This window comes from Colletotrichum phormii (assembly GCF_030913505.1).
Source record: "Colletotrichum phormii strain CBS 102054 chromosome Unknown BDP81scaffold_8, whole genome shotgun sequence".
Lineage (NCBI taxonomy): Eukaryota > Fungi > Ascomycota > Sordariomycetes > Glomerellales > Glomerellaceae > Colletotrichum > Colletotrichum phormii.
This window is the reverse complement of record NW_026851450.1, coordinates 476,798-497,315: the sequence shown is the minus strand read 5'-3', so window position 1 is coordinate 497,315 and position 20,518 is coordinate 476,798. Positions and strand designations below refer to the sequence as shown.

The window sequence follows — 20,518 nt, the reverse complement described above, 5'->3', positions numbered from 1 at the left end:
ATGTAAACAAAGCCCGGGTAGACCACAGCAAGTTCTGCTGCAATTAGATTATCATCAAAACGTTTCTTGGTGTTTTCGTATTGGCTCCATAGTATGAGACCCTGTGCGATATTTTCTAATTCTTGTTCGCCGTCCAGAATCATCACGATACTGGGCCTGGCTCAGGCATGACAGGCCATCCAGGCGGAGGCGACTTCATCTCTTGAAAGACATTCGGGTCCATTGAGTTCTTATTGACCCAACCCAACAACGCGTCAAAGTCCCGGCATACTTTGTGGTTCATAAAATCTGGAAATGGCTGCTCCCAGTTCTCAACCCAGTTGAAAGTAATCATGTCGACTGAACCGGTGCACTTGATTGCCTGGGCAAGAATGTCGAAGCAGTGGCCGATGTGGGCTTGATGTTGGGCCCCTCCTGGCCTAGGTCCCTCCTTTGGCTCGTAGTCTGGGCTCAGGTGTCAGAATACAGACTGGCTTCGTGCCTTGAAACTTACAATGCTCATATGACACTTCCCTGCGCAGCATGTCCAAGCAGTGAAGGTGATGGAAAACTTCTGTCTGCGCGATGTATGCATCTGAACCGTAGCCAAGGTCTTCTGGAATCTTGACAGCAACACGCGGATCCTTCCCAAGCTGCCTTACATCAGCTTCTCCAATAACCAAAGGCCAGACATGGTCGCCGATGCGATGCCACTCCTTATCAGCCTCTTTGCCAATTCGCTGGCGAAGAACCGACGGCGGACTTGTGTCATATAAAGTACCGTTCGTCACTCTGCTGATTCTTGGTACATCGAAACGCTCAAGGATGGGGGCTTAAACGCTTTCTTAGCGTACCTAATCGTAACAAAACTCCAAACTTTTGGAACACTCACAGTAGAAGGACGTTCGCTTCCAATAGTCTTGGACACTTGAAGAATGCCTCGTTGGTGCAGGCCAAAACCAAATGGTACATGAGGCAATGAAAAGTCCAACATTGAAAAAGGTCACAAGAGATGGCCTTTGGCTGTATAACTTCAGCCATGGAGTCTTCTCCTCAACACCTCGAGGCCCTGGCTCCGTGTCTTTTTGAGGCAATAGAGCCTTTTCGATATCCCCATTTTCTTCGACAGTTTCCGAGAAAGCGTCTCTATCGTGGGAAGCTTCTGATGAGTCAGTTGATGGTCGTTGTATCATATTCATCATGGTTCTGTGCTTCAACAGCTCACGCTCGAAAAGATAGAAAATCTTGCATGTAGGCCATGAAAGTGAAGTCTGCAGTTGAACAAGCAGGAAAGTTTCCTCACTAGGTAATATGGAAGCAGGGCTTTGTTCTCGTCAGCACAGGCAAGTTCCCGAGCGAATTCAGCCTGCCCAATCATTTGACACGAAACAAACCCCCACCATCGCACTTGAAAGCCTAAATATCTACCTGCCTTAAAGATAAGAGGAGGCGGGCACGATTGCGACGCTCAACTCCTACAGCTCCACTGCATGACGCAGGAGGATTCCTTCGAATCCGTCGTCTGCCTTGGCCCGTCGGTGAAGCCCCTAGATGTTGTGAATGTCGTCAAATCCATTGCTCATCGTCAAGCATCCGATGCAACCTTCCTCGTTTGTAACAGTCTTTATCCGGTTCTTGACATCTGTGTGAACTTTTGGCTGCAGCTGCAAGATACCGTTGTTCCGTGTGTAAGTGGTGATCAAGCCACCGGACTGACGCCATCCCGTCTGATCCAACTCCTTGGTGATTTCAGGCAGATCTTCGTCACCGGCGGCTAAAGCTTTTACATGGAGGGCATAAATATGGCTCATTACAGATGATTTGACAGTAATTTGAGCGCCGGTTGGACCCAAGACTGCCTCCCTTCAAATATCAAATACAAGTAATGGCCCCCCGGGGTTTCTCTTGAATCACCCATCTCAAAGTCTTATCATCACCTCTTTCCTAGAATACATCCAACTCAATTCTAGCAACCATGCGTGCTCAGTACCTCATTCTTGCCGCCATTGGCCTCGTAGCTGCCGCCCCTCTCGGTATGTGATCTTAGACGACCGAGTGCTTCGACAAGGAGAAGCTGGCTGACTTGGGATACCCCCTCTAGACGTTAGAGGAGCGGATGCAAAAGCTGAAGCTATCCCCTTCTATCCAAAGAGGGGAGCTGATGCTGAGGCGGAGGCGATTCCCTTCTACCCGAAGCGCGTAGCCGACGCCGAAGCTGAGGCCATACCTTTTTACCCTAAGCGAGGAGCAGATGCGGAAGCTGAAGCCATCCCCTTCTATCCTAAGAGAGGCGCTGATGCGGAAGCCGAGGCCATTCCTTTCTACCCCAAACGCGGTGCTGATGCTGAAGCGGAGGCTATTCCCTTCTACCCTTGAGTAGGAGGTCCATGTGGCGTACTCTCAGTGCAATACTCGAAGTGCCGAACCGAGATACGGAGCACGTGTTGGAGGTCATGGCTCAGGTGCTTTCGTTTATCATAGCTTCGACCTCAAGAGGCTTGATGGACCTGTAGAGTAGAATCCTGGAGCTGGCAGGATTAGGATTACCAGGATACACTCATTACCTTATTACATGCCGCAATTGAAACATTCCACTAACAATCGCGTTCCCCGAAGTGATGCATCTTAAATATCTTCCTTCTTGCCATGTTCGATTAATACTCAAGAGAATGAATGTACGTGGCACTAGTCGAGTTGTCTTTACTGCTACGATGCTATGCTGGAGGCTGGTTTCTCTCCTTAAGGTACTTACGGTGGCCATTCGCGGCCAAGCAAAGCTTGGATGCTGTGACTTTCGAACAACAGTCTTGGCCCAGGTCCTATGATCAAACATCCAGTCATCTAATCGGGAATACGAGACTCCCGATCCAGTTCCTTAGTTCGATCGGATGAGTCCTGGAGGAAGCTTGGCAAATGTTCAATCGTAGGCGAAGCACAGGCTTTGTGACATCTGAGTCGCAATGTTCCCGGCGGTGACACATTGCGTAGGCCGTACGCGGACAACAAAAGTGCCGCATAAGTGCAGCGTCAGCCTGCATTTTGCCCACAAACGGCCCGCCACCGGGCCGTAACATTGTAGATCGGATCATTTGAGCTTCTTTCTTTGGCTTAGGCTGCGGGCAGGTCAGGCACATCAAGCGGCGATTTCGTGGGGTTGATAAGCTCTTCCATTCCTTCGAATCCTTCGGACTTTCTCTCTGTGCCATTGAACCACCTTCGCTAGCGCCAACAGTGAATTGCGCCAGACCTGCAGCAGCTTCTAATTTCTAGATGTGTTCATGACGTGCGGATATCTGATCTAGGCGCGATACTGCAGTTGTTGTCTATCTATGACTACGAGGAATTGTAGGCAGCATTCATGCCCGTACTCGAGAGCTTCCCGCTGTTTTCGGTTTTCTCTACTGGCGAGTAACACATGATTCTCGAGGATACAATAGATGCCTACATTTAGCTGTGTTGAAAAGCTATTTAGACTAAGCAATAGAGCAATTCCAAGAATGTCTAAATTGTAAGTGCATCATGGATTTTAAAGCTACGGCACCTTGCTGACAATGGTAAACCTCTAGTCTTGAGAAATTGACCGTCTCATGGACACGTCAAGACAAGGGAGAGTATGCTCGGCTTCCGAGAGACGAAAATACCAAAGCTACTCTTGAAGATGGTGCCCAAGTCTCGTCAAGAAGCAAGACGCTTGCCTTCGTGCAAGTTGTGTCATACGCAGGCCGTCTCTTGATCGTGTTGTTGGCGGCTTACGGTCTTTACTCCCTTCTTACATCAAACTCCCCATCCACCTTGCGACCACAGGACAGGTCCTGCAATTGTGGTGAATCAATTGCAGAAGCCCGCGCGAACGGTTGCGTGTACGATTCACTTGCTGCCGCCTGGCTTCCACCACATTGCCGGTCTCCTGAGTTGACCGCAGAGTTTGAGTCTTTGGGCCCCAACGAGCCCGATACCACTGGCAGCACCTGGGGATACTGGCACGACAAGAACCAGACACGCCCCATGACTCTGGAAGAGGTGAGCCAACTTCCAGAGGCGGCCCGGCATGGCCAGCATGCTCGCTTCTTTACCACGCATCAATGGCATCTTGTACATTGCGTGTTCTATTGGCGAAAGATATGGGAGGCAGCGCGCTGTTCTCGGGGAGTCGCGGGCGCGTCTTGTGGCAAGGACGGCGTCCTCGTCATTGAGAAGCGATACGATACTCTCATGCACATCAATCATTGCATGACCATGTTTTTGATGAGGGATCCTCTCGATCACATTGCCGCCGAGGCTGGTGTTGCGCTTCACTCAGACGAGCTTCACATTGCAAAGCCTCATAAACACATGCACCAAGATCAGAGCATGACGGATGAGAAGACGACTGCGAATCACAAAAGTGTGAGCTCAAGTTCTTCCAAAGACCCTTTCGATGAAACAAAGGAGAAACATGAGCATGGGAAGGGCGATCCATATGATGGATAAGATAACGGGTTTGGTGGATGGAGAAAGGCAAAGGCTATTGTAAACAAACGGTCATCTTAGTGTCTTGGCATGCATACTTCGGATAGCAAACTCATACATGGGTGTCGTTTCTTTTTCTTCCACCAAAAAGCTCCCGCTAAACAAATGAAAAGACCAGTCTCGCCAGCGACCTCGTCAGCCTTGAGCCCCACCTGCGGTCATCAGCGGATTACGAGGCATCTTACCATTGGGCAGCTGCCTAATTATTTGATACCATTTCCCTGAGGTATTTGCTGACTGCTGAGATGTAACGATGATCTTCTAGAAAAGACTAGTTCGTATGTGGATAAGATTTGGGGCTGAAAGTTCGTCTTCCTTCACGATTCTTGGTCTCCTCAACATTTCACATCGCTCCAGATTCATTGCCTCAGTCTGGTGCCCCCATCGCCATGAAGCTTCTGAACTGCTCCAGCCTACAGATTGAGGAGTTCTACGGACTGTCCATACCAGAATATTATTCCATCCTATCACAAAGCGAGGTAGCAAGTGGAAGACATGTATAGTAGAAAGTGGCTTGATTCCTCTAAGTGGAAGATCCGTATAAGGGTCATATCTATATACCGTATAAGACGGGTAATCAGCTTATAGAAAGCGGTATTATACGGTAGTAACCGGCAGCACTACATATAGCGCTATAATATACCCCCTTAGTTATATCTAACGTGGTTCATCAGTCAGCCGGCCGGACCAGTCAGCCGGACGTTTTTTCCCACGTCCACAACAACATCTAGTATTTCTCAACCACAACGCATTAAATCAATTATTGGTTATCGCTATCAGAATCTCCTGATAATTCGACATCTTTGGAACAGGTTCGTGCATTATGCCCAGTCTTACCACACGCACCACAGCGTCTCCGAGTCGGCTGGGCTCTCTTTGATGGACCCCCCTCCTCATCCTCTCGAGGTGCTGGACGTTTACCTTTTTGTTTCTCTTCCAGCAAACCCTGAGATTCCTCTATACTAAGTGCCCCTCTAAGCTGCACACGCGACCTTTTAGCCCTCCGACGCTTAGCAAGTGCTACATTCGCATCCTCAAGGGTACGAAGCCGATCAGCCAAAATAGTGATTGAGTGCGCCATTGCCTGCGCACCCTTTGACAATTGCTCAACTGCAGCAATAATTGGTGTCGGTGAGCTTCCTTTATGAGCAGAGATCCGGCTTTTGATAAAGTTGGACTGCGAGACGGCTTGTTGTGGGTTAGAGGGCGTTTGCGACTGCCAAGGTGGTGGTGTTGAAGGGCTGGCCACAGGAGGTATAGGCATCCGTAAACGTACATCAAGCTTTTCAATGACATGCTCTAGGTTCTATGGTGAAACTTCAGCGCCTTGAAAAGCAGCCCTAATGTTTTCTTCATTAAAAACTTTGTTGTGGGCCTGGTAGAAGGCAATAAAGAACTCCGACTTGGTGATGTGGATTATGGAGGCTCTGATAAATAGGTTGATTTTATCACCGTATGCGCGTTTCAAAGGCGAATAAAGCGCAATATCCAATGGCTGTAATAGATGCGACGAATGTGCAGGCATACTGACCGTTACAATATTGTTCTGCTTGCAGTAATCGTCGAATTCGGCCGATAAATGGCTCTCATGGCCGTCGATAATGAGCATCCGGTAGACGCCCTTAGTTCGGTTCTTAGTATGTTTGTCGAAGTGTTTAATCCAGTCAAGACCCGTCTGATTATCCGTCCATCCATTAGCAGTGGGCTTGATGACCCAGTTGCTCGGAAAACCTGATTCTGTGGTCCAACTGGCAAGGTGATATACGCCCTTGACGATCACGAACGGAGGGATGCACCACCCGCCCGAATTGATACATTCAATGACTGTAGCCCATTCACGGTTACCCGGCTGGACAGGCTTTGCTTTGCCGCGTCGATCGGCGCGTGTTAACACCATTGACGCGGTGATCATGCCCATCATGAAGCCAGTCTCGTCGAAATTGTATAGGTCCTCCTCTTGGATTCTATACTTGATCATCATGTTGCGTAACAACACAAACCACTTTGAAATAACCTCTGGGTCTTCTTGAAGAGCCCTTTGATAATCGTATGGACGATTAAACTTGGTTTTCAGAGCAGGCTGTGAGTCCACAAACCGCCTGGCCCATCGCTTGCCAACAGGCTCGGCATTACGCGCTCGCAGCAGGAGATTGGCCATATTTTCTACACCGCCAAGGCGCAAAGGAAATCCTCTGGAATCCTGTTCAATAACGTATTGGAGAAGTGTTTTCTCTTCGATCGGATCGAGTTTATGTCGTTGGGGTTGAGTTTGTTCGCGTCGCGGTCGGTTGTTCATTCTATCGGCTAAGGTGCTCTTCGGAATACCGTAGGTCTTTGCGGCACGCGAAATGCTCAAGTTACTACCTGCAGCGCGTGTCGATCGGATCGCTTCAATCGCAAGAATGACTTTGTCTTCTTGGGTGTAGATTGGCATTATGGTTGTTGAGATTTTACGCGTCAAAGGTTTAAGTGGTTTGGACATAAGTGTGTTTAGAAAAAAACGTCCGGCTGACTGGTCCGGCCGGCTGACTGATGAACCACGTTATATAGAACGAGGGCACGGCTATAATAAAATATTATTAGACTTTAAAGCAATTTATAATAAATACGGTAAATATAAATAAAAAAGTAAATAATTATTTAATACTAAGCGGTGTTACGACCCAACATGAAGACCAGGGCGTGCTTCGCTGACGCCTATGTTACGGCCAGCTAGTCGTAGTGAGGTATGTTTGCAGAAGTTGAGGCTGCGGAACTGGTAACAGTAATCGTAGTCGTGGATAGCTTCAGGGAAGCTATGTCTGTAAGTCGTAAGGGTAGGTAAGGCTTCGGTGATCAATCGTAGTCTTGTCAAGGTAGTAGCTGAAAGCGGATGTTAATCCTGATACGAAGTTAATTGCTGAAGAGCTATGGAAAGTCTGTCCTAGAGTCCGGCTCGAGTCCATCCTATATACAAGTCCTGGTCCTGAACATATCCCTTGTCAATGATCAGTTCCTCTGATCGGGTGAGCGCTCATCGTTCGGCATGAGCGCTCATTGTTCGGCATGAGCGCTCATGGCCCCACCATGGTCGCTCATGGCCCCACCATGGCCGCTCATGTCTTATCTTATCATCACGTGACTTGTACCATAGTTCTTCCGTTCCGTGAGAGGGTGCCTAGTGTCCCTTATCTCCTGCATATGTGGTGTATTATAACCGCCGCGAGCCTGCGGGGCAGGCCCTGTTCTTGGTCATGCATGTTGGGTTGTAACAGCCTAGCGGCTACGGCGCATCATATATGCAGGACGGGACGGAACATTGGGGAAACCCCAGGAACGGAAGAACTATGGTACAAGTCACGTGATGATAAGAGATATGATAAGGGATAAGGATATGTTGGATATGCGACATATCCAACCGAGTCAAGGATATGTTGGATATTCGGCATATCCAACATATCCAGACAAAGTGGACTGTTCAGCACTGTTCAGTTAGGATCGGACTTGTATATAAGGATGGACTCGAGCTGGGCTCTAGGACAGACTTTCCATAGCTTCTTCAGCAATTAACTTCGTATCAGGATTAACATCCGCTTTCAGCTACTACCTTGACAAGACTACGATTGATCACCGAAGCCTTACCTACCCTTACGACTTACAGACATAGCTTCCCTGAAGCTATCCACGACTACGATTACTGTTACCAGTTCCGCAGCCTCAACTTCTGCAAACTACCCCTACGACTAGCTGGCCGTAACACCTTCCTTACCTTACGACTTATAAATATAGCTTTCTTAAAGCTATCCATGTATACGATACTATTGTTGGTTTCTTAGCCTTAATAGAAATTAATTTTTAAAACTTTTTATTTAGTTTGGTGACTCTTATCAAAGACTAATGAAAAAATTTGAACGTTATATAACGTACCTGCATAGCGAGCGACGCATCATAGCGAGCGACGCACTCTCTCAAACCTTTCTACCTTATGTATAAGTTAACTTAGCCACAACGTACGAAATCAATTAAAACTATATATCACCCTCTTCCTCATTACTATCCCAAACCACTTCACAGGTTCGTGCGTTATGTCCAGGCTTCCCGCAATTACCACATCGTCGCGCGCGTGGTTCAGCACCTTCCGTACGACCCTCCTTCTGAGGGTTATTCTCTCCTCCAGCATTAACACCACCCTTCTCTACTTGTAGTGCCTCTGCTTCAGCACTATTAAGTGACCCTCCAAGACGTAGCCGGGTCTTTTTTGCCCTCCGGCGCTTACTTAGTACCTCTATCCCCGTACGAAGCTTACGGTTCTCAGCCTCAATAATAGCAAGCCTATGGGCTAACTTGCTAATACCTCTGGCCTGGAAGTCAATTACTTCGTACATTGGTGTTGGTGAGCTACCTTGATGTGCTTGGATCTTCCTTTTAAGGGAGGTAGCACTTCGTACGCCCTCTAGTGCTGTAATTGGTGTCCTTGGGTCCCAGGAGCCTTGGCTGCTTGGCCGTGAGTTTGATGGTGTTGGCGTCTTTGGCTTGAAATCTATCACAAAGCGAGGTAGCAAGTGGAAGACTTGTATGGTAGAAAGTGGCTTGATTCCTCTAAGTGGAAGACCCGTATGAGGGTCCTATCTATATACCGTACAAGACGGGTAATGGGCTTGTGGAAAGCGGTATCGTACGGCAGTAACCGGCAGCGCCACGTGTGGCGCTGCGACACACCCCCTCAGTCGCGCCCGTGTGGAACGAGGGCGCGGCTGCAATACGATATCGTCAGATTCCAAAACGATCTGTAGTGAATGCGGTAAGTACAAATGAAAAAGTAAATAGTCGTGGTTGTTGTGTTCCGTTATAATTGGCCCCTGGGTGTGCATGGCGATGCGTTCCGTACATCCTGTAGGTTGAGAAGTGCTCGGAAGTGTTCAAACTTCGCTCGTGGTAGGTTTTTCGTAAGTCCGTCTGCTGGCATATCATTCGTTGGCATGTAGACGACTTTGAAGCTGCCCGCTGCGTGCTCTTGTCGTAACCACATATTCTGGATATCGACGTGGCGGAGTCGGGTTGAGATACGTTCCCCTTCCCCTACTACGAGACGAATCGTTTGCTGATTATCACAGTACACGTTCCAGACGTCGCCGAGATCGAGGGTGATATCCCTGAAGAGCCTCTTGAGTGCCATCGTCTCTTTCGCAGTATGTTCGAGGGCCAGAAGCTCTGCTTCTGTCGTAGACGTAGTAACAGTACTTTGGCGCGTCGCCTTCCACTGGACGACTCCGCCGAAGAGGAGGAAGATGTATCCCTGTGAAGATCGACGAGTTGAGTCGTCAGCGAACGAAGCGTCACTTGCTGCGAGGAGGACATGAGCGCCGTCTTCCATTCCGTAGCGAATCGACAAGTACGCGGTGTGGTAGAGATATCTGACCACTCGTTTGGCAGCGCGGATGTGAGTTTCGCTTGGATTGGTAAGAAATCTTGACAGCAGAGATGCCGCGAAGGCGACGTCGGGTCGGATCATTATTGACGTATACAGGATTGATCCAACAATCTCTTGGTAGAGCTTCACTTCGGCCTTGGTCGCCGTTCCCTCGTTCGGTACGAAGTCGACCATCGGAAGAGGGGTGGCCGGTGCGAAAGCGTCGTCGAGACCGAACCTTGCTGCCATTGCTTTGATATACTGGTCGTGGCAGAGGTAGATGTGCCCGGCAGCACGATCTCTTGTGATACGAATGCCGAGATACGAGTTGGCTTCGCCCATGTCCTTCATCTCGTAGGCATTCTTCAGGCCGTCTATTATTGCATTCCCGAGGTGTTCGTCTTTCTTATGGTACATCACGAGGATGTCATCCACATAGAAGACGACGAATACCTTCGAGTCCGTCGTCCTGAAGATGCACGGGTCCTCCTTGCACTGGACGAGGCCTAGGCTGCGGAGGGTTGATGAGAACTCTGTGTACCATAGTTGGGGGGCATCCCTCAGTCCGTACAGAGCGCGTGTGAGGGTGGCCACCATGCCATGGAGTTTGTGCCCATCAGGCAATTCGCAAACGACTGGTTTGCCTGATGGGTCTCGTTTCGCGTTAAGGAAAGCGTTGATCACGTCGAGCAGCCTAAGCTCGAGGTCAAACTTCGCTGCGAGAGCGATGGTAACACGAAACGTACGCGCCGCAAGAGTTGCGGCGTATGTGTCTTCAAGGGGATCCTTTGGTTGGAGATCGCCTCTCACGCAAATTCTCGCTTTGCAGCGTGAGAGGTAGTTGTCTGTATCCCACTTGTATGAGAACACCCACTTGAGAGGGAGCGGTTTAGAGTCGCCCGCGTCCTCTCTTCGTACGACCTTCCAGGTGCCCTTTCGCTTCAGCTCGGCAATTTCTTCCCGTGCTGCTGCGAGGAACAACTGTTTGATGTCTTCTGGGAGCTTATGAAGCTCTCTCCAAGAGTTGGGAGGTCGTACGGCGTGGTCTCTATGGAGTCGAACGCCTAGTGGAGGCAGAGGTAGTCGGCATTCGATCCGTCTTATGGCAGCAATCACCATGGAGTGAAGGGTGAAGTGCCCGTATGAGGCTTCGTCTCGTGCTTGCTGCTGATCAGGCAGGAACATCGAGAGAATTGAGTCCTCGTATCGCTCGCCACGAAGGAGCGTGAAGAAGGCTTGAGTTGACGATTCACCCCCTGAGTCTACGGTGCGAGATTTCCGTTTGGGTTGGTCGACTATTCCGTGGAATCGTTGGGGAGGTCGTTTGACTCTTTCGCTTCTTCTTGTTGGGCCGCCGTCTGAGTGCGCGCGCTGCACGTCAGACGTCGAGTCTGGAGGTGGGATCTCGGTTCCGTCGCGTGGCCGCGCGAGGTCTTGAGAGGCTGACTCTTCCAGCTCGTTCTGTCGGGAGTGACCCGTCTCGTCGTCGGAAGGAGAGCTTCCGCGGACGTAAATTACATCTTCAACCAGTTCTTCTACGTGCCCTGGCTCCGACACGTCGAACTGGCCTTCGACGTCTTCTCCATCGCGAGGTCCCACTGCCCGTTCACTTTCGTGTTCGGGTACCTCGTTCAGTGAGAGATTTTCGGTCAACTCGGCGAGAGGTTGTACGTCCTCAGGGGCCGGTGTTGACTCGGGAGTTAGGAACCCTGTTTGCCCTCGTTCCGCCTGACCATCGTTCGAGCGGACAGCGTCCTGTACCGCTTTCTCTATTGGCAGGGGATGAGGGGCTTCAGCTTGCGGCTGTGAGGGTGTCGTGTTGGAGGTCAGTTGGATCGTTCTGATTACTCCGAGCATGTCGGCGAAGGCGTCGGCTACATGGTCCTCTTCTTGTATGACGGAGACCACGTTTTGTGCCTCGGTTTGTTGGATCGCTTCGCTGGCGTCGCTCTTCGTATAGAACTTCGTCTCGTCGAATCTGACGTTCCGTGTGATGACAACCCTTCGTAGCGCGGGCACCCAGATCCTGTAGAGGTTGTGCGCGTTCTGCACATACCCTACGAGGTATCCGATATGGGCGCGTGGTTCTACTTTGAATCTTCTTCTGTTAATCCCTCTCTCTCGTTCGCTCATGAGCGGGTACGCTCTACAGCCGTACGCGTAGGTCCAGCCCCAGTGTGGTCGCAGATCTCTTGTGAGCGCCGCTGCGTACGCTGGCGCCCACCACCGGAAGTACTGTCGGAACCAGAGTTCCTCTGTCTGAATTGGAGATATCCAATCGTTACGTTGGATTGGACTCGCATTGTATGTGTATATAGCTGCGAATCCGACTTCTGGCCACAGCTCGTATGGTAGACCAGACGAGTCTAGCATCTTGACGATCTTTGTGATGATCTCAAGGCCGGTTCGTTCGCCACTGCCGACAGGTTCCTTCGTGTTGGGTGGAGGTAGCTCGAGCTCAATCCCTTGGTCTGCTGCCCAACGTTCGTACTCTGTACTTCCCTTGATCCCAATAACCGCAGTTTCGTTGTCTGACCGAATCTTACAGATCTGGAGGCCTCGCTGTGTGCTGACCCATGCCTCAAAGCGTCTTAGGATGGTAAACACCTCGTCGTGGGTCTTCTTCGCGAGTGGGCTGCCGAAGATACGTCCGGAGTACTCGTCTCGGATGAGGAGGAGCCATTCAGAGCCGTCAAAGCCTCTGGTGAAGTCAAATAGGTCCCATGAGATGCGGTAGTACGGTCTCACTGAGCGTCGTTCTGACGTACGACGCGATATAACCTGGCTGGCGTGTGCTCTCGCGCAGTGCTCGCATTCAATACGAGTAGGACCACGGATTCTCACCCCCCGAGTGTTGGTGGCGAGGTGAGAGAGCGCTTCAGGGCCTAAATGTCCGGTACGAAGGTGCCAAAGCCAACCGTCATCTACGCGGTCCGGTGGAGGCTGACGGGAGGTACGGAACGAGGTTGAGAACACGTCGATTCGCGTTATTCCCGCGAGGCTGACTGGTGGTCTGTCACGTATCGTAGGGGACTGTGGACAGGGGGAGATCGGCTTGTATTGCAAGAAGACTAGGTTTCCTTCACGCTGGAGTTTGAGAATCGTGTTGTTCTGCTTCTCCATCGGTCCCCAGCGCAGCGAGCAGTCGAATCCCGTATACCAGAGACCGCTCTTTTGTCTAATCAGCCCTTCCGACGCGATGTTGACGTGGAATCCAGGCACATACGCGACGTCCTCAAGCACGAGGTCGATGCCGTTCAGTACGCCTTTCATCACGCGCGTGCCGTATCCCTCGATGGGGTACGCCGTCGTTCCGGACTCAACAAAGTGCGTGTCTCCTGGAGGCTTGAGAGAGCCTGGTTCGAGCAGGGATTTGTCGTTCACAAGATGGGTTCCTCCGCAATTATCCAGTACAGTAGATTCGCGCAGTGGGTGAGCGGGTTGAATCGGAGTCGAGAATACGCCAAGAGACGAACCTCGCACGAATGGGGTTGAGGCTACTAGGGATGAGGAAAAGTCGTTCCGTAAGATCGTAACTGCAACAAACTTTGTTGGCATGCTTTCGGTGGTAGATGACTCGCTCCCCTGTCCCTTGGTCCACCCCTTTGCTTTGATTGTCTTGCGAAGATCGGCCCAATGCCCCTTTTCGACCCGCTTTCTGATAGCCGCTCGAGTTTCGTCGCTCAGAGTTCCTCGGAATGCCGCTGACTTGCCGCGGTAGGCGTACTCGACGAATCCGCACTCGGCCGGGGTCCATGGGTGTACATTACGCTCGCAGGGGCACTTCTGGTTGGGTCTCTTGTTTGATCGCTCTGTCTGATTGCCAAGCGTTGCGTATGCCCCTGTCGCTTTACGGAGCTTCGGCGGGTCTGTCCGTAGGAGGTCTCCGAGAAGGTCCGCGTACTGCTTCAAGGTCAAACGGACTCCCGTCTGAAGGCGCTCCTGTTTGTGGATGTCGTTGAGCTCGCTGGTTGCCCAGGATGTGGCGATTCGCTGCTGGACGGCTCGCAAGAACGTCTTGACCGCGAGAGATCCCTCAACCTCTGGTATGGAATAGGCCTGTCCGTTCAGGAAGGCGCCGTACCACTCGTTTAGCCAGGTCATTGGGTCCACGGTCGACGCTGCGAGATCCATCGCCTTGAGGTATCGTTCGCGAGCGAGATCCATGGATACGTCTTTCGACGGAGCGAACCTGTCCTTGAGGGCCTGTATCGTCTGGCGTAGCTCAAGTTTCTTGTCTCCATTCCTGTCGGCGAGCTCAGCTCGGATGGGCTGGAGGATATCCGACGCGACGGTAGCCTCAACCCATGCTGACAGTAGGTTCAGATCGTTCTTTTGCTGCTTGAGATCTCCGTTTTCGATCGCTTGGCTCTGAATGAGGAGGACGTATTCGTTCACGATGTTGATATGACTCGTCTGGTGTGGAGGTGATCTAGCAGGTTCTGTATGGCCTGTCTTGTCTGCGAGTTGATCGTAGTCTGCTTTCGCCTTAAGGAATTCGGCTTCGGCTAGTACGTTGCGTTCCTGGACATAGCGGTCGATTGACGGAAGTAATCGTACTAAATTGATGCTGTCGGTGCCGTCGGGGTCGATATATTTCCAGACGGCTCGTTCGCGAGCCGAAATGCGAAGGGAATTCCACCACGGAAGCCAGTCCTCATTGATAGTCATAGGACTGTTGAGCTTCCTGGTGGTAGGGAGCGAGACTGTAGTCATTGTTGCGTGTACGATGGTTTCGTTTTGTACGAGAAGGGGTATGTGAGAGAGAGAGTAGGCACTTGCAGCCTGCTTCACAATAGTAGGGGTTTCTGTTGCTTGTGGTCAAGTCAGAGCTGGGCTCATAACTATCACAAAGCGAGGTAGCAAGTGGAAGACTTGTATGGTAGAAAGTGGCTTGATTCCTCTAAGTGGAAGACCCGTATGAGGGTCCTATCTATATACCGTACAAGACGGGTAATGGGCTTGTGGAAAGCGGTATCGTACGGCAGTAACCGGCAGCGCCACGTGTGGCGCTGCGACATAAGGCCCTTATTTGTAACTGGGACGGGCGACTTTTTGTCCTCGGGGAACAAACATCATATTAGATCTATCGTGGGCTGATGCCTACGAGCAACCAGAGGTACCCTTGCCATATGACTCCAGCGAAGAAATGAATTTCCTAGGGCGAACTGAAAACAAAGTCGACCAGTTTCCCTTCCAGGTTAACTCAATGGCACCCAACGACATTGTTTAGGACAAGCTTCTGACTGTGCCGCCCGGCTGCCTACGAAGCGCATCTTGGCGCTGAATGGGTTTGATATCTAAGCCGGTTGATAGGGTCGAAGAGGGCGGTTGGTTGCTGTCTGACCCCGTAATGAATTTCCGCTCTCAGCCGAACCCTGGTCCTGTCAGCCTAGGCTACCAGCCAACAAAGCAGCGTTTACTCGGCATTCGGGCGTTGAGAAGGATCACGAGGAGTTTCGGGGGCTGAACACACAAGTGGCATTGTACTCTCATCTCGGGCGATGGTAAAGTGAATTGTCAGACAGCCAATGTCTAGAATACTGTGCCGCTCGTGTTTTCCCCCCTTCCCTTAGAGGTAAAGCCTGAGTGAGTGTCACAAGCTGTGTCACTGCGACAGCTAGCCGCCTTGTGTCCCTTCTTGTTGCACTTCCGGCACACCATGTTAGGACACGCGTTGGCAAGGTGCCCCGTCTCTCCGCAGTTGTAGCACTGCTGATGCTGCTCCCTCGGCCTAGGGCAGTCTCTGGCGATATGTCCCGTCTCCCTGCAGTTATAACAAGTGATATCTTTGCCTGGAGATGTGCGGCGTACCCTGCCCGAAGTCGCTTGCTCGTTGCTGCGGCGGCGCGTCGATGTACCTGCCATCGTCTGGTCCGTATGTATGGGAGGTGAGGTCTGCCTGTCACCCATCGATAAAGCCGATTGTTCGATCCGTCTTGCCAGCGATACTAGCTCCGTCCTTGTGCGAGGGAGTACTATCTGCGACGTGATGGTGTGACGGAGTTGAGGACGTAACTTGCTTAGCAGGGTAGAAGTCCGTTGCTTCTCTGTGGGTACGTAGTCAAGCTCCATCTCTAGCCCGTCGATGCGGCTGACGAACTCGTCCACCTTCTCCTTTGCGCCCTGGGAGGCGCTGTCGAGACGTATACTCGCCGCTACTCCGCGGCTTGCAGGGTCCGATAAGTTGTCTTGGAGGAAGGTCTCTAACTCGGCCCAGGTAATCTGGTCCATGGTGAACCCGACGTCGCGTCTCCGGTCGAAGATGTAATGCATCCATGACGTCTTGACGTTTCCCTGTAGGCAGCTCACTGCGTAAGCTACTCTGTCGCGGTCGCTTTTCATCTGTTGCGCCCATAAGTCGAAGCGGTAGTAACAGTCGAACAGAAAGCTCTGCAAGTCCCTTGCCGACTTGCCCGTGTACGACAGGCTGGGGAGGGACAGAGGCCTGAACACCGAAGAGCCTCCTGTGACCGCCGCTTCTGTTGGTAGGGAGCTTGTGGAAGGTGGCTTGGGGGCGATGAACTCGTCGCTCTGTTGTTGCTCTGACAGCGCTCCTGATACAGCCTGGGTAAGGGGGCTAACCCTGTTGCGGAGGTCTACGGCCTCAGCTGAGCTCAATACAACTCCGGGAGCGGGCGCGGCTGAAGCGCTTCGGAGGCGTTCTAGATCGGCGCGCCTCTTGCGTAGGCGTTCCTCGTGCGTAGCGATAAGGATTTCTTCCTCTAGGAGTCGTTCTCCTCTCGTAGTTGCGAGAGTCGGTCGCTGTTGGTGCGGTTACGGCCCAAGGGAGAGGGAGAGGAGGGGTTAGTATCTTCGTCGTACTCGTTGTATTCGTCGTCCTCTATCTGAGCGGTGCTCCTCTTGTTTTGTTGCATCTCGCGGCCTATAGAGCCGCGACCTAGTCCTGCTGGCTGAACTTGAGGGGGTTCTGGGAGGTCGGAAAATGGTGTCTCTTCTCCACGTTGTCGTTGCGCTGACTGCGCTCTCTCGCTGCGTCTCGTCTGGGCTGGCATTTCGAGCTTCCGGCCTGGTCCCCTTCGTGGGTAGAGATTTCAGACTGTCAAGTTGGAGTGTTGACGCAGGGTGGAAGCTCTCAGAGGCCAACTACAGTTAGGGGTAGAATGATGCATTACTGAAATCTGCTCCTCCCTCGACGTGTACTCCCTGCGCTGTATATATATCTGAGCTGCTCCTTTGTTGCTTGGACTCCTTACTACCTCTAACTAGCCCCTATCCGGGAGGGCTCTGACAGTCACACAGAGAAAGAAAAGGCAGGAATTGGATTGGCAGCTAATTTTGGCTTAGACTGTGAGGCCTGGCCTCAATTCTTTCATGTCAGGGATTCAAATTTAAGCGGAGCTGTGCCCGTACCTGCATAAGCTACGGTACCGAGACCTTCGAGCCAATTCCGCCGTTTGCTGACATGGGTTACCAAAGTCCCAATCTTGGAGAAAAGTCGACTTTGAGTTGGAACCAGTCACAGCTTATGCTCGTCATAATCGTAAAGAGACCAGGCCTAACAGAATAATCAGCGACATGGCAAGCGCTGACTCTGACTACGATATGGTATGTCGCCGAAGACCTATGGTGGTCAGCAATAATGCAGCATGGGTCAAATTCAACTACGGTGTCACATGCCATCGGCCTAAAAGCCCCGCAAGTGATGAAGTTTGAAGTTAATAATGCAATCAAAGGGAATGACGATTTTAATCGAGACCTGTATATTTGGGTTATTGATGACAGAAAGAAGGTCGTAGTTGAAGTTAAATATGTTTAGGTTGTTACTTATGGTTACGTTTCTCTGAGGTAGAGACTGGAACGACGAGTGACGAGTGAATTTGAGTTGACACTGAAGTTCGCCCTGGAACTATAAGATTATCAATGCAGTGCATAACGATATGGTACATGCATTTTGATCATCATGACATGAATGAAATTCAACCGTAAGCAGCTGAGCAATTGAAACCATGAGACCTACTATGCCTCCTGTTCAATTGGATTAGCTCGGCCCCTTGATCGAGCACCTAAACAACTGCATCAATACTGGAGCAAAAGTTTCGACCGAAGCTGAAAGATTCGTCCAAAGGAAAACGATAAAGCATGCCAAGACGTAGAGAGGCGGGATGCGGCATGGTCAGTACTCACATCCAACGACAACTCTCGGAGGACAGCCTAACAACGTAATTGGATCGGATTTACCTAACAACCCATTTCTAAAAAGCGATTGATGAATGAGCGAATCAGAAGGATCAGAATCGCAAGGTTCCGCAGTCCGAAGAGCAGGCCGGCACCAACGGTGGACCGATGTTGTTTGTTTGTTGGTTGAGCAAGGACGATGTTCGTTCTCCTCCAACCCCTCTTCTCTCCTGTCTGAACAATCTCATTCCTTTTGCAATCATTTGGCAGTCCCGAAGGCGCTGTTACTTTACAACCGTGTTGAAGAAACATCTTATCATTCTCAAGATGACGGAGTCAACGACCAGACAGACCGAGCTACTGTCTCACGCCCAGCTGGTTGACTCGTCTTTGCCAAAGCGAGCCAGTGGAAACACTATTCCCGGTGGCAGTACCCGGAACTTTCACGACGAGATTGTTACTCTCGAGCCGGACGATGCTGATGCTGTTCGTCATAGCTATTGTTCTGTTTTTCTAATCTAGGAGGGGCCATTGCTAAGTACAGTAATTATATAGGCGGGAGACGCCTCCGCAATCGACGAACGCATGTATGTACTTGGTTATCTGAAGGCGTTTTGATGCCTTGCTGATCAACAGCTCGAACTATACTGTTTCACTGTCCTCGAGCGTCGTCGATTATCCTATGGAATACGGCCGTCGGTACCATGCCTTCCGTCCTGAAGGTGAGATTAGCAGCCCCCGGCAGCACCAGACTGTTTGAGATAGATCTCACGCCAGCTACCAGCGTACTTTGCACCGAATGATGATGTATGTAATAACTCAACTCTATTGCGATATGGTTCATCGACCGCTGACGCTTTTTGATCAAACCTTAGGCTGGGACGGAACGCCTTGACATGTGTCACGCGTTGATGGTAAAGGCAATCGGATCGAAGCTTTATCTAGCGCCTCGCGACAAGTCCAAAATGCGCATAATTCTCGATATCGGGACTGGGACTGGCTTATGTGAGATGGGATCAAATCTCAGGGCGTACTAAGTGGCTGAGCAAATGACTTACAGGGGCTGTCGAGATTGGTGATATTTTCACTGACGCGGAGGTCGTCGGCAACGACCTAAGTGCTATACAGCCAAGTTGGTAGGTCTCTCTGGCCCAGTTTCTCTGCAGCCTTAATCTCGGATTCGGGATGGCGTTCTAATGACGCAACTTTAGGGCCCCTCCCAATGTCCGATTTGAAGTTGACGATGTTGAAAGTCCTTGGGTTGAGCAGAAGTACGACTACATCATGTGCCGATACATGGCCGGCTCGATCCTCGACTGGCCAAAGCTGGTGAAGAACATCTATGGGTCAGTACAAATATCCGGCTCTTGCTTACAACCTTGCAACTCCCAGGAAATTTCAAGTCGCTGACGTTTGGATGAGATTAGCCATCTCAACCCAGGAGGATGGGCCGAGTTTCAGGAGATGATCTGCGAGTACTATTCTGACGACGGTAGTTACACCGTGAAGCACGCTACTTGGGGCTGGAACAAGACCTTGGTGAGGACTCTGGAGAGCATCGACCGCGATCCTAACCCCGTCCCAAAGGTGGAGGGCTGGGTGGTAGATGCTGGCTTTCGAAGCATCTTCCACCAAAGGTTCAAGACCCCCATCGGCCCTTGGCCCAAGGACCCTCACTACAAGGAAGTTGGTCTGCTCAACTTGGCGCAAAATCTTGAGGGTCTAGAGGCCTTCTCAATGAGGCTGATGTGTGGTGTTCTCGGGCGGACTAGAGAGCAAGCTTTGGCGCAAATTCAAGAGGTTAGGAAAGAGTTGAAATCGGGTGTTTTCCACGCCTTGTTTGACCTGTGAGTTACACCGAGCTGAAAACTTTCTCTGACATGTCTCTTGACTGACTGTTCTGGGTTGGTAGTCATGTAGTTTACGGGCAGAAGCCCTCTGATGAGGAGGAACAGGCGTAGATCACAGGGACTATGCCAACCGCGCTGAATCGCCACAACGTGAGCTGACGAGCGCATTTACCTGTCAGGCATTTGAATTATGGGAGAATTGAACATATGTTCTGTTGCGATCCAATTCTTCCAACTTGCGAGTTACATACTCGCATCGCGGAAAGATTCAACCCTGATGCTAGGCGCATTGGTGCATGAAGTTGTGGATCTGAAGAAGGGTATGAGCTCCCGTGGGAACGTCTTGAAGAGCGCTCACAGCAGTCAGTGCATGTTGCCAAGGACTAAGAATTAATACCCAAGTAGAAATCTTTCTCAAGGGGAACTTTAAGTCTCGAAATCATCTTCCTCAGCGAAGTTGAGTGTTGTAGAAAAGATCACTTTACCAAGAAGATGTAATCAATCAATCGCATACCCTCTCTGTTGCGGCCATCGTGTTACTGCTCCAACTCAATTTAGGACATCCCAGTTCATGGTATTATGGATGGTGGGGTGTGGGTGGGCAGTATGACGCGGGAGAAGTCTGTGGAAATACCAAACCATTGGGCGAACG

General features: G+C 50.9%; 5 protein-coding genes across 5 annotated transcripts; 3 read left to right on the top strand and 2 right to left on the bottom strand.

The window, feature by feature from the left end:
• Nucleotides 1-53: 53 nt before the first annotated feature.
• Nucleotides 54-1,177, bottom strand: BDP81DRAFT_372379 (uncharacterized protein). The gene is made up of 3 exons (XM_060586652.1): nucleotides 872-1,177; nucleotides 494-811; nucleotides 54-444 (listed from the first exon to the last, which is right to left on the bottom strand). The coding sequence occupies exons 1-3, from the start codon at nucleotides 1,170-1,172 to the stop codon at nucleotides 143-145; spliced, it is 921 nt and encodes a 306-aa protein (XP_060446190.1). The 5' UTR covers nucleotides 1,173-1,177; the 3' UTR covers nucleotides 54-142.
• Nucleotides 1,178-1,769: 592 nt separating this feature from the next.
• On the top strand, nucleotides 1,770-2,574 carry BDP81DRAFT_425531 (uncharacterized protein). The gene is made up of 2 exons (XM_060590227.1): nucleotides 1,770-2,012; nucleotides 2,081-2,574. The coding sequence occupies exons 1-2, from the start codon at nucleotides 1,955-1,957 to the stop codon at nucleotides 2,353-2,355; spliced, it is 333 nt and encodes a 110-aa protein (XP_060446189.1). The 5' UTR covers nucleotides 1,770-1,954; the 3' UTR covers nucleotides 2,356-2,574.
• A 1,134-nt stretch (nucleotides 2,575-3,708) lies between these two features.
• On the top strand, nucleotides 3,709-4,449 carry BDP81DRAFT_317903 (uncharacterized protein; the record flags this gene model as incomplete). Its single annotated transcript, XM_060584304.1, has 1 exon — nucleotides 3,709-4,449. A coding segment is annotated over one exon (741 nt), but the record flags the coding sequence as incomplete, so codon positions are not given.
• An 11,333-nt stretch (nucleotides 4,450-15,782) lies between these two features.
• On the bottom strand, nucleotides 15,783-16,893 carry BDP81DRAFT_393288 (uncharacterized protein; the record flags this gene model as incomplete). The annotated part of the gene is made up of 3 exons (XM_060587814.1): nucleotides 15,783-15,927; nucleotides 15,981-16,602; nucleotides 16,659-16,893. 3 exons carry the CDS (start codon nucleotides 16,891-16,893, stop codon nucleotides 15,783-15,785), a joined length of 1,002 nt encoding a protein of 333 aa, XP_060446187.1.
• A 1,394-nt stretch (nucleotides 16,894-18,287) lies between these two features.
• On the top strand, nucleotides 18,288-20,427 carry BDP81DRAFT_425506 (S-adenosyl-L-methionine-dependent methyltransferase). The gene is made up of 9 exons (XM_060590226.1): nucleotides 18,288-18,502; nucleotides 18,572-18,603; nucleotides 18,653-18,738; nucleotides 18,801-18,823; nucleotides 18,892-19,021; nucleotides 19,077-19,152; nucleotides 19,228-19,362; nucleotides 19,444-19,863; nucleotides 19,929-20,427. The coding sequence occupies exons 1-9, from the start codon at nucleotides 18,344-18,346 to the stop codon at nucleotides 19,975-19,977; spliced, it is 1,110 nt and encodes a 369-aa protein (XP_060446186.1). The 5' UTR covers nucleotides 18,288-18,343; the 3' UTR covers nucleotides 19,978-20,427.
• Nucleotides 20,428-20,518: the final 91 nt, after the last annotated feature.